The 14,082-nt window shown below is 32.8% G+C and overlaps 1 protein-coding gene across 1 annotated transcript in view; it reads right to left on the bottom strand.

The window, feature by feature from the left end:
* Positions 1-14,082, bottom strand: part of LRPPRC (leucine rich pentatricopeptide repeat containing) — a 112,071-nt gene that overhangs the window by 68,310 nt on the left and 29,679 nt on the right. Inside the window, exons 8-14 of the mRNA XM_007190096.2 lie at positions 13,801-13,945; positions 13,342-13,487; positions 12,980-13,085; positions 12,791-12,898; positions 6,984-7,102; positions 5,156-5,249; positions 1,982-2,048 (exon numbers count right to left, since the gene is read on the bottom strand). Coding sequence (XP_007190158.2) covers positions 1,982-2,048; positions 5,156-5,249; positions 6,984-7,102; positions 12,791-12,898; positions 12,980-13,085; positions 13,342-13,487; positions 13,801-13,945 — 785 coding nt within the window. The remainder of the gene's footprint in view (positions 1-1,981; positions 2,049-5,155; positions 5,250-6,983; positions 7,103-12,790; positions 12,899-12,979; positions 13,086-13,341; positions 13,488-13,800; positions 13,946-14,082) is intronic.

Genomic DNA, 14,082 nt, shown 5'->3' with positions numbered 1-14,082 from the left:
TATGCCGCGGAGCAACCAAGCCCATGCGCCACAACTACTGAAGCCCGCAGGCCTGGAGCCCCTGCTCCGCAACAAGAGTAGCCCCCACTCCCCGCAACTAGAAAAAGCCTGCACTCAGCAACGAAGACCCAATGCAGCCAAAAATAAATAAAATAAATAAATTTATTAAAAAGAAAAAAAGAAGTCTAGGATTTGTGAAATATAACAACTGCCTTTCAAACTGAAAAAAATAATAAAGGTAAAGAAGGAAATAGCCATATCTGGAAGTTTGTATGAAAAACTTGTTTTCAAGTCTTTTGTCAAGGACAATTATATGAAAAGTCACTATATTACATATACTTCATAATGCATTATGGGTTCTTGTTTTAAAATCTGGCTCTACTAGCATTTTTATCTACTTGATTATGTGTTCTGTATTTTTCAAACTTTATTTTAAAGGCACAGACCTTGGTTGTTTTTTTTTTTTTCTTAACTTCAGGAAAACAGCAATTATTTAAATGTATGTAGGTGTATGAGAGGAGTGGAACTGTAATGGCTAAATAAAGAATGACAACAAGAATCCCTCCTACTTGTTCTGTCTCTTCTTGCCTGCAATGGAGGTTCCGGAGACGTCAACAGAAAACCTAGGGCTTCCATCAACAAACAGTCCAAAAATTGCTGGGATCAATATCAGAAGTCATTAACATTATAAACACAGAAAGAATGACAATATTAGAAACTCATCCTTTTGCAACCACCTCTGCTAACAACTGATTCAACAAGGATTACCAACTGCTACTATCACCACTGAGTGAAAGGTGCTAGAAAACAGGGTAGACACACTATCTCAAAGTATCACCCCACAGACGCCTTACTAATTACAAAGGAGATGAGGTTCCTTTGCAAGGAAGAGAAGTGGGGGCCACCAATGTAAGCAAATGATCAAAATTAGCTGATGGCACCAAATTTGGACACCTGACATTATATTCCTTAAGAACTGCCAATCACCTATGAAATATACTTGCTAAAAATGTTCAATCTGAGTCTGATCATGAGGGAAAAATTAGGTAAACACAAAATATGAGAGGGACATTCTATAGAGAAAGAAGCCTCGACTCTTTCCCCACCACCACCAAAAAAGTAAGGAATTGTTTTTAAGAGAATAAAGAGATAGCAATCAAATACTGTGCATGAACTTAACTGAATCCTCAAAAAGTAAAACAGCTATAAAAGAATTTTAGAACAGCTGGGACAATCTTAACACACACTATGTACATTAGTTGATATTACAGTACTGTTAATTTTTAGGAGTGATACTGGTATTGTGATTACATAGATGATGACCTTATTCTTAAGAGAGATATATTGAAGGATCCAGTATCATGATGTCTACAACTTCAAGGAGTTCAGCAAAAAAGGAGAAAAAGTGTATATATGTATATGTATATGTCCATATGTATATATCAGAGAAAAAGTGTATGAGAGAGAAAGCAAGTCAATATGGCAAAATATCAACAATTGGTGAATCTACATAAAGGGTATGTGAGTATTTCCTTTACCACTCTTTCAACTTGTCTTTATGTTTGAATATTTTCAAAATAACAAAATTGGGAGAAAAGGTCATTAACATTCCCTGAGCACACCGAGGAGGAGAGTTGTATTACACTGAATAAAAGTGCTCTTGTAATTAAACGCTCAAAGTATAAGTCAAATATACATGCAAATTTGTCTATAACTCCAACTCGCCATTTTCAAAGAGTGCTTTCTTTTTTTGAAACAAGACCTCTACCAAATCAGTATGAATTTCTTGGAATAGATGATAAAAAAAAGGCAGCCTAAACTCACAACTACTTAGTAGGAAGAATAAAATAGAGAAGGTTATTTCAGGTAACTAGTATACTGGAAGATAAGAATATCCGTTTCTTTCCTCACACAGTAGGTCAAAAAGACAGGAGAAATCAGTCTATATTCAGGCAAAGATTATATAAGGTGATCACCTTACCTCCTAAAGCCTAGAATTAGGCTGCCTCTCAATGAAGCAAATGAGAAAGGCAATGTATTTGATTCCACTGCAAAAGAAAATAATCATCATGAAACCCCAGACCAAAACCAAAAACTTAAATTATCAATTTATTTGAAAGCACATTTATACCAATACCTTTCAATTTTCATCTGGGAAATATTATTTTAAAAATGGAAAAGTTTTCATACAAAGTTAATTAGAAATTGCAGAAATACATATTGGCAATATAAGCTATCCTTTTAAAACACTTTACTTCATTTACATAAATCTATACAACTAATGAATTTATAAATATTCTTTTGTATAAATGGCAATAACTAACCTACCAGCATACTCAAAGTCAGTCTGGTACACATACCAAGGCTGTATGTTCCTGGACAACATGGCACTATGAAGGGAGAGACTGTAACTACCCTTTAAAGACAGAAGATGAGGGGGAAAGTTCCTTTCTGAGAGTGGTGTTGGATTCTGTTGAACCACTCACACTTTCTCATTCTATTTTCCACATGATCTATGGCCTGCATTCATGCAACAGTGACAACCTAAAGTCATAATAACCTCTTTACCTCTGTTATGTAACTGATTTATACTGATCTTTCACTTTTCTGATGATTTGTTTGCTCTACTATTCATTTTGGTATTTAAGTCTACAGCCTTGTATGTTTCAATGCTGACATTCTAAGCCTGATTTGCCTTAGTATAAGAATCAGGTCTTAATGCATAAGACCTGATTCTCCACATAACCCTTGCCATAATTAGCTTGGGATAGAATAACAGTAGGCATATCCTGAATTTATTTTCCCCTGTCACTATATTAAAATAGTGCCATGTTATAAGTAATTGTTTTAATCTTTTCAGTATATATGCAAAGTGGCTACTGAATGACTCAAGAGGGATGGAATTAGATAGGAACTCATAGTGGAGGCAAATTCTGAAGACACAATTAATAAATACAGTTTAGGTAAAGATTAAGATAGCTGGTTAACTTGAAAAACAAAAAACTCATGGGAAAAATCACAGTAGGTTTTAAGATTTGCTCATCTCCCTAAATATAAATAAAAATTTAACCCGCACACCTAAGGAGAAATACTTTAGACTGACTGTTATATCCCTTGAACAGGAAGCATAAGTTTTTCAGTGGTTTCATGTAGCATTTAAAACTCTAAAAATCGTCTCTGGAATGAGCTGTATTTAGTCACTCAGGAATTTTAAAGTGCATACACCACATGCTTTTTGGTAACCTTTAATTTTGCTTGATCAAATTAATTTCCACACCTACAAAATCAAGTGGGAAAATGTTTCTTACTACTCCACAAACTTGATCAAAATAAGCCATTTAATAAGTCAGGGGGATGGAATGTACAGCATGGTGACTACAGTTAATAATACTATATTTCATATGTGAAAGTTGAGAGAGTAGATCTTTGAAATCCTCATCACAAGAAAAAAAATTTTTGTAACCATGTATGTGGACGAATGTAAACCAGACTTACTGTGGTGACCACTTTGCAATATACAGAAATATTGAATCATTATGTTGTACACCTGAAACTAATATAATATTGTATATCAATTATACCTCAATTAAAAAAAAAAAGGACAAGCCATTTACTTTTCTCTACTACCTGCCATTCCTTGTAGTAACCAAAAGTGCCTATCTATAAGCAGCCTACAGGGAATACCAGCAATTATAGAACTAACTGCTCTTCAAAGATCTGTAATTCAAAGGGTGAGGGAGCTGAAATCTTCTTTAGTCTTTAAGTTCATGGCATTTTTCTTTTTCACATTTAATAAAGAGCCTCTTGGAAACTTATTTCTAAACTATTCAGATTAGTATTTTACAGAATATTATCAAGTTTTTATTCATTAAAAAGGTGACCAGAAACATCTCAGCAAGCTGGAAGGCTGCTGACAAGAAGCATCTAGTTTCCTTAGCAACAAACAAGTGTGAAAAAATTCAAGAGGTTGACAATGAAGTGGAATGGGTGGTATGATAAAGGGAAAAGGCAGCTCTCATGTATCCACCTTATGCACCCAGATTCCTCAGCTAATGCTTCTCTGTTTTCACCTTGTCAGTATGGAAAAATCTATATATTATACAGAGTAGAAGGCAAAATCAATACTCTCGGATAGCAGCCAGCATTAATACTCAACCTTACACTCAAATAACTACACCTCTAACAGTCAACGCTTTCATACTGAACACTTCGCCTTTCCCTTTATAATAATACAATAAACTATTTTAAATAAACACAGGTAATATATACCAGTAATCTGGTTTTTACAAAGCTTCCACTTACACAATTTGAATATACGTTAATAAAAGCTTAACTTTTAACATTTCAGTGGGCTACAAGTTGATGTTTGTATATTTATTTTTAAATATCTCTTTCACAAGATCTGAAACACTGTCAAGACAATGCCACAGATATGTTAAAAAATTAAAATTAAAAAATGTCTAATTTATTAAAATTAAAACATAGTATAGTGGAAAAATAAGTTTAAGATTAGATGATCTTGGTTCTGACTTAATCACTAACTTTGGGCAAATCATTTAACATCTCTATGCCTTTCTTCATCTATCAAAGATGGAAGTTTATTAACATGTGATGAACGTTGTAAAGCACCCTATCATTTATAAGTGTTTGGAAACATTTACTGTGTTTTTAATAATGAGGACTGGGAGATGGCTTCGTGTAACTTAGGGCCATAATAGGCATTAGTTTAGAAAACACTTTCAAAAACAAGATCTCATATGATTCTCACAACTCTCACAAGGTAGACAGATAGGCAATACTATCCCATTTCATAAAATTGAAATAAAAGAACGATACGGATATTTGTTTCAGGTCCCATAATCAGCAGCTTAATTATAAATAGGACCCAAGTCCTCTGGATCCCCAGTCCAACCTAACACCATGTTATCTCCAAGGTCCTATTAACTTTAAAGTTACTTCCAAATTATCTACAAGTTCAACTCATAAACTATCTTATAAGGCTAACTTAAATAAAACATATAAAAACTTCCTTGCTTTTGAGGAAAATACTTTGAACTACCTGAGGCAGGCAGTGAGGGCATGAACCACCCTGTATGCCCTCAAAAGTAACTGAAATTAACACCTGTCAAGCTTACTTCTAATGCTGCATACTTACAAAATGATAAAATATAGTCTAAGTTTCCATTTACTGCTTCAATTCTCAATTCAGCTTGAGAAAATATACTATCTTCATGTAGACATTCATTTTCCTAGGGATAAAGCATATTTCAATGATAATACACCTCAGCTAAAAATATTTTGATATGTCATTCAAATTTCCTGTTTTCCCGTTTCTTTATATGACCTTATTCTGATAATCTTTCATTTAAAAAAGATCGTTTTCTAAAATAATGCAAATAAACTGAATAACCAAACTTCAGCAAAAGCTATGAGATACAGTCCCAACATCCCAAATTAAATGCTATCTTCAAATTCATATAATCTGTTACCCTTAGAGTGCCTTCCTTCTAGGAAGAGTTTACTATTGAAGACATTAGAACAATTCTCTAATTAACAACAAAATAAAAATTGAATGCATTGATCTAAAATGATATTTTAAGACATATAATGAGGTAAAGAGCAAATTTATTTTTATTTAACTCCAAATGGCTAATGACTTATCTCAACATCATATTTAATAATTTAAGTATATGGGTTGAAATTTAGCCAAACATGTTTACTGAACCACTTTATAATAAGAGCACAATATTAAAAATTCACTAATCAATAATAAGAAATGAATAAAGATAAATTACAGTATATCCACACAATAAAACATCATACAAGCATAAGCAATCATTTGTGGAATTACATACTATAATGTAAAGGTGCCAAGTGAAAAAAGTAGGTTTTGGGGAAATAAGAATATGTGGGAAAATTACTTTTTTAAATATATTTTTTAACAGTAAAATATGTATAGCACAGTGTCAAAATACACTGTTAAATACTCAGGGAAGAAAGGTAAAGACACTCAAGACATAAACTCTCCCTTTAAGAGGTGTAATTATGAAATCATTTCAAGGAAAGAAAAGAACACTCTAACAATATTAGAAAAATAAAGGCTTTATGTGAATAACCACCTAGGAAACAGGTCTTCTGAACAAAATATTTCTTACTAAAATGTGTGGTACTCCGCCACGTTGTTCCTAATTGTATAGTACTTTATTCTGAAAATGGAAAGTGTAACCATTGCTGAGTCAGTGCACTGGGTCAATTTTTCATATGCCCCTTTATAAATGCCTTACTTATTCTGGTGGGGACAGGAATTATCTGGCAGGAAAACAATGCTCTGGGGTCAAACAAAAGATTACTTAAAAAAAAAAAAAAACAGAATATAAATATACTAAGAGTTTATTATGAAAATTCATATAGAAGTGAAAAGCAATATTCAAAAATAAAAGGTGCAGTTGCACTGTAGAGTGGGATTAAAAAGTGAAACTGTTTCATTTAAATTTTGTCTGATATTGGCATACTGTCTTTTCAACACACAAGAAAAATACTGTTTTACTTTTATAAGACTTTTAAGTTTAGTAACTACAGATGCTAGACTTCCCTGGGGGTCCAGTGGGTAAGACTCTGTACTCCCAATGCAGGGGTCCCAGGTTTGATCCCTGGTAGGGGAACTAGATCCCGCACGCATGCTGCAACTAAGAGTTCATGTGCCACAACTAAGAAGCCTGAATGCCACAACTAAAGATCCCACATGCCACAACTAAGACCTGGCACAGCCAAAATAAATAAATAAATAATAAATAAATAAATATTTTTTAAAAACTACAGATGTTACACTAACCAATATTTTTACAAAGCTTCAGAAAATTATATACCAACATAACCATTTTAGTCCTCAGCTCAGTGACTTTTTATTTTTTTGATTACCACGAAACATTAGGGAGGAAAAATGTTCTCTTCAATTATGAAATTAAAACCACACTTGCACTCACCTGCAAAATAGCACGAACTGACTTTACACTATCAAAGCATGGAAACACGTAATTTATGTATGTCTCTTGATCAGGAGTTACTCCTATTTCATGCATTCCTTTGAGGACTTCAACTATACCTGTAAAGTCAAATTTAGAAGCACAAAGATGAGGAACTTGGAATAAATTAACAAAAAATCAAAAAGTTCAGTTCATTTACTTTCTGAATTATAATATAGGAAAAGTACTCAGCATTTTGTTTATCTGAAAGAGAAAGAACAACAGAACTGGATAATAAGATGATAAATGAAAAAATTTTATGGCCCCTTCCTTCATCTCTCCCTATTAATTCAGGAGAAAGTGCTAAGGAAATACCCTAGAAATTATAAGAAAAATGAAAACAAGCAAGATGCTTAGTAATTTCCAGTATCCCAATTGAACAGAGATCATAAAACAGCATTGCTATCACAGAGCAACATGGATCTACAAAATAGAACTTTACATGACTAAATACTGCAGAGAGAAGGGATTAGAGGAATGGGAAGAGAGGAGATCTTTCCAAGACAAAAGTGTTTTTAAGTTAAGCACTTACGGACACTTTGTCTCAGGTATGGGACTCAGATGGGATGGAGTAGGCAGAGGATGGCTGCTTTTGTTATAAACCTTGCAGTATATTTGACTTGTAAAACTATGTATGATTTTTCTGAGTGATTACTTTGATAAAAAATTAAAAATAAGTTTAAGGAAAAAAAAAAAGTTAAGCACTTACGTAAAGAATTCCCTAATTGTGACCAACTAGTGATTTCCTATTTCATAATACAAGAACAAAAAATGAATAGAGAACTGATTCTAACGAATGTCTCATTATATTTTAAACTATAAAAGTCCTTTATCTTCACCCATTTGTAAAAATATCTTTTATTAACTTCTTAAAAGTACAGTTCATGTTTTCCAAAGCTACAGTTAGCTTCAAATAGTACAAACTGATTTAAATCAGACCAATTAATTCTAGAATATTGTCAAAGTACTCAGGTATTACTTATTTTTGACAGAGGCAGCAGTTTAATAAAAGAAAGGACTCACTTGTTTTCCTCTTTAAAATTTACTTCTTTAGCTTCATTACTTTCACAGTATTAAAACTTCCCCTAAATGTCCCTGTTTTTGCCCTATGGTATCATCTACAGAAAAATTGTATTTCCATATATTTGTTATGTAATACACTCTAATACAAAAACTTGACTGTAAATTCTCACTGAATACAGAAACATACATGCAAGTCCAACTACATTATGAATATTTGCACAATTCTTTTAGATAAAATTTAGATTATGGATCAAAACATTTTAAACAGTTCATTATGTTTAAAATTACCTAATATCTTCAAAACCTTAGATAATTAGATATATTTCTCAAGTTGTAAAAATAACAGAGGGAAAAAATCCTGAAAGACAAAGCATGTGCTTACTTATAAATTTAAGAGAACATGCATGTAGAGTTGGTCCATATAGCACACACAAGTCTAACAATAATTGTAAGCAAAATTTAGAACTATTCCTCTAACAATTTCCTGGGAATTAGTACTAGTCACCTTCATATCTATCATAAAAATGGCAATCACACTGTGCTCTTCTTCATATGCAAAGATTACTAAGCACCTGACAGGAGGACATAGCTGCTTTGTTTTTCTTTTCTTTTTAGCTGCTTTTCAATTACTAGTAAGAGACTTGTGCTAATCTAATGTCCTCAATGTCCCTTCTGGTCAGTAATGACTGCTTTCATGACCATGGCTTAAAGTACGTAGCTAAATGTCTGATAAGACACTACAGTGAAGTGACAAAACAAAAACAGGTTTTGCAATTTAAAGAGACCTACCTTTCAACCCTGTTCTTCCACTTAATGGCAGTGTAAATCTGAGCAAGTAACTCCACTTTTCTGAGCCATAATTTCTTAGCTTACACACTAGAAATGGCAATATGCCAGAACCGTGCCTTCTAGACACTTTAACATGTACCTTTTGGTTTGATCCTTCTACCCACCATCCATTTAAGCAAGGCAATACGAGTCAAGGCACTCAATAAATAGAACAATTTTCTGACCTATAAGAGTTCATGCCTATTGAATGGATAGAAGCAAAGTAACAAAAATTGTAAATATTACCCACAGGTATGGAAGAAATTCTGTGGTCTAGGCCTACAGGAAGATGGAGGACAAGAGGAAAAAGAGAACATACTGAACAAAAAAAACTGCAGTATTGCAACTCAGTTTAGATCAATATATCAGGTTCATAATAACAAGGCTTTCATTTCAGCCTACTGGGTGGCCGGGGAGAAGGGGGGTGTATATTTCTCTATTTAAATAAAGCTGGAAATGCCTTTAGAAGTCCAATAATCTGTATTTTAATAAAAGTGTTGAAGTAAGCGATTTCTTCAAGATCAGAGACATGTCTTGAAAAAGAAACCTTGTCTCCTAATTGCTGGCAGGTGCTTGTAACACTACAAAAATGCAAAAACCTTCACTTTTCCCTCCAATCAGAAGGACTTGGGATCAAGTCATTTTGCATACAGGAATGATAATAAAGCTGCCTATTTACTTCTCAGGGTGGTCATTAAAACTAAAAAAAAAAAGTGTGAAACCCTAAAAATACTAAACAAATGTTAATAGTAACAATGATTTAATTTTTTTAGCTGTCTTAAAATACTCTAATAATTTCTAAAATTTAGCATAAGGTAAATCTATTTCATTTTCTAATGTTTGAAAACAGGTCAACAAATTGATTGCAGATAGAAGATTCCTATTCCTATACAAACACTTCCCCTCATCATCTATGCCTCAAATACATTTTATTCTCTTAATTCATTTTTCCAATAATGTTTTTCAGGGAGAGGAGTGCATTCTGCTCGTTTAGATGACCTGGGTTGGTAGCATTTGTAACTTATGTATCTTTCCAACTGAAACTAAAGCAGGTTTAAGAAAACCTGGGTTCACACCATTGCTCAGCCAAGTTCAGTCACTCCCTCAAGCACTCTGAGGAAGCACACAAGGATATTCCCTTCAGTAACTATAGCTGGACAGGAAGAGGGAAACACTTCTCAATAAGGAGAAAGAAAGGTGATGGATCTGACATACCTACATACATCCTCCTCAAAAATACAATTCATATTTCTTTTTAAAATAAAAGATTAAAATAATCATATATTAACTTAGATAAACGAGGATCCCAAACCTCTGTGAACTTAGAAAATCTAAACAATCTAGTAAAAATATTTCAAATGTAGGCACAAGAAAGTTTACGAATCTAAAGGAAAGTCTCCATTCAAAAAGTTTTATAAGAATTAAAGTAGTTCAAACTATTGGGAAAGATAATGGTTTTCCTGAACAAATTCCACCAACTAGGACTGTTTACTGCACATAATTTTAGACTCTACCCAGAGCGCTCACTTTATGAGGAGACAATTTCTTACTTTTTAAAAAGTATCATCTACTCAACCATTTCACTCAACTGGCATTTAGGTTTTCATACCAGCCCTTCCTTTTATATTTTACCTGTTTTATATTCTTATTTTCATGTTTCCTAAATATACCAAGGGATGTAGATAATCCCTCAATCATTCTGCATTATTTCCTCTCACTTGGGCCAATTTGCTAAAATTCTAAGAGAGGACTTTTCCATTTGCACAACAGAGAAAAGTACTAGCAAGATAAGCCATGAGGAAGTCATTATAAGAATCTTTTTTAAGGGTTGGTGATGGCCAAATTTGCAGCCAGAAAAATTCCAGAATTCAATAAAAGTCTGATCATCCTATTGTTGAACACTTGGTTCAGTCTGATCTGACCTCTACATACCTTTCTTTGATTTCCTGAAGGGTTTTATTTACTCCTTATGAAACACTCCTCTACATCCTCCATCTCTGCAGCCATTATTTTCTTCTGTTAATTATTTATTTCTACCAGTTTATAATGACTTTCCCCAGACAAAAACAAATTCACTGCACTAAAAAGAATCTTACTTTCTTATCTTACACTAAAGAAACTATACAGAATATATACAGCCATTTCCCTGTTACATGAAGAAAAGACTGTAGAATACATACTTTACTCTATTTCAGGACTTCCTGCAAAGGAGAAAGTACTTTTTAAAAACTGTAAAACAGCTGACAATCTCTTGTACTCTCAAGTTAACTTTCCAGCTTTCCTATTTTTCCAGTTAAAACCTTCATTGATTAAAAAACTTGGTACCACTTTTTAAATATGTCCTTAATGCCAAAATCGATACCTAATTTTTAACCAATAGCTAAGAATTTGTATAAAACAAGTACAGCATATTTACAAGTGTCTAATATGGAGGTGTTATGGTATTAAAAATAAGTATTTAAAACAAGAGGACAGAAATCCTAGTTCTAATCCCAGCACTACTGACAACTAGATGTGGAACCTAAGATCAGCCACAGAATCTCTCTGGGCTCTCAGTTCCTTCATTAATATAATGTGAGCTTTCAACAAGGCACCTTTGACTCTAGGATTCTAAGAAAAAAATGGCTTCAAGATAAAGTCCATTTTTCTACTAGTTTGAGTTACAACTATGGAAAAGAATTACCTGAATTCTTTCATGTTTACTAAGTAGTAAAAATGTAGTAACCAATTCAAGTCTAGATACCATGATAGGTTGAGAAAAGCAAATTTACCTGATGAATAAACAAACATTTCAACAGGAATACCAAAAGTATTTTCATATCTATGTATTGTGGACAATACTAACATGGCCAAAGATTTTCATGGAATGATGTAAACTTTCTGTGGTTCAAAAATACTAGGGTTAAAGGTTAACTCTTAGAGCTTTCAGAACTGGAGGATATGCAAAGAGTTAATCAACTAGCATATTGTTTTCACAAAAATTTTTCTAAAAAGGATTCAGAGACTTTTACAGCCAGAAACAATTAGGGAATACTTGTTTCACTATTTCCTTTAAACCAGAAGATGGCTATATATTTAAATAAAATTGCAATATGAAAGTCTGCTAAAAGCACTTTTTTTTGTTGTTTGTGCATTTTGTTTGTCACCCAATGTCATACTAACAACTCTGCATCTCATTCTAAAGCACATTATACAGCGAGATAAAATGAAAAAGACCATTTTTTGTTTCCCCAAGGGGGAAGTACTTCTGTTAAAAGCATCTTTTTATGAGACTACTCTTTCTGAATTACCAATAATGCAAACCAAAGAATTAGATACTGTACTCTAAAATTTAATATTTGTTCAATTCTTATTCATATCCTATAGACATCCCATGTGTACAGGGAAAAGTATGCTAAATGCTTAAACGTACTTAAGAACCTGAAAGACTGAACATTTCTGTCCTTCAATCAGTTGGCTGTCAGGTCATGAGCATTCATTCTGCAATAAAAGTTTTCCTGCCTTTCCTATTATTTTAACTCAGCTCAGTTAAGAAGAAATAGACTGGTCCACAAAGAAAATGGTCTGATTGTATATATTTTATCTTTAATAAGGCTAAACTAATTTCAAACACTATATGTATGTAAAATCAAGAACTAAAGAGTTTTTTGAAAAACTTAAAAATAATGAACTATATAAAACCACAATCACAAGTCTGAATATCAAGATCAGAGATGAATTAAGAAATGCAATTAAGATGAAAGAAATCCATTATGTTTGTTTTTTAAACGTTTACCTAATACTTTACTATGACTTAATTCTATTTTCTCATAAGATCTAATAAGCATGTTTTCCCAAATAATTCAATTAGATGTGTGTAGAAACTGTTATACTGGATATCTAAACCACTATTAAATCTGTAAAAGGTAAAACCTAACCTTGAACATTTTTCTCCTTCTGATGTCCAACTAGTAATGGCCAGAAATAATGAGTTCTGATAGGAAAACCTTCTTCCTTCAGAGCCTTCATTAGAGCTTTTGCCAAATCTGAAAGAGACACCATAAAATATTACAAAGCTACCTCAGCAAAACTTACTTATGTGAGTTTTAATTACGAGAATATAGTACCGAATTTTCTGGCTAGTAAAGCACACTGGAGTGTGAACTGGAAAGGAGATGTGTGCATCTGGGCTTCCTTTAATTTCTTACAGTAGTCTTTAAGCTTCTCTGCAGGCTAGAAAAGAAAGGCACCACATCAGCTGAATCTGCAAATATCCTACCATTTGACCTTCTGCAAATATTCTACCACTTTTGAGATAAAAAATTTGAACCTCTCACCCTCTTTCTATCCAATAATCTTCCAACACAAAAACAAAGTTCTCTTAGTATTTATAGTTGGTCTAATCTCATAATATGTTCTCGTATTTTAAAGAATATTATTTCACTGCCGATTACACTGTCTACAAAGTAAAAATGGACTATGTAAATACCGTATTCATAGTCACACAGTGTCGTAAAAAGAAACTGCCAAAGTCACTCAGACTGTTTTCCCTTGATATAGGACATGCTAATAAAATCTGCAATGCTGTATCTTCCAATTTTTCAGTGACCAAAAGCAAAATGAGGTTCATTGTATCTGGAAAGAAAACAAAGACATCTTTTGTTACTGATTTGAACAATATTTCTACACTGCTACCAATATGAAAGACAAACTTATGAACTACAAATACCAAAAGGATTTACCTGCCTAAACAACAGTGAAACACTTCCAAATCAAAACATTCCCATGTATTCATTCACTCAAGTTTTTCAGTTTATTAAGCTGACTTTAAAAGAATCCTATGTTCATCTACCACAATACCCTATTGTTAGAGAATGCCCTTTCCATCATGTAAGAATAGTAATTCTTATTTTTAGAAAAATCATGAAAATAAAAATTGTAAAACTACCTGGAATATATCTTCTTTCATATGTAATTTTTTCCAAAATTTCTGAGACATATTGAGGATACCCAGCTTTACTGAAGCTAAAGATAATTTGCAATATATCACGATCCATAAGGTAAAGATCAGACTTCTCCACTTTCTCCAGGGTCTATAGACAGTTCCAGAAATTAGAAGAACAAATTAGAAACAAGTTTTTTTTTTATTAAAGCTAAATAAATTAAAATACCAAGATTTTAAAAAATTAGAAACACATACCATCTAAAGGTTTAAGACTTCTTTTACAAA

Source organism: Balaenoptera acutorostrata, chromosome 12, assembly GCF_949987535.1.
Source record: "Balaenoptera acutorostrata chromosome 12, mBalAcu1.1, whole genome shotgun sequence".
NCBI lineage: Eukaryota > Metazoa > Chordata > Mammalia > Artiodactyla > Balaenopteridae > Balaenoptera > Balaenoptera acutorostrata.
Note: the sequence above shows the minus strand (reverse complement) of the source record. Positions and strands in the feature narration are given on the sequence as shown.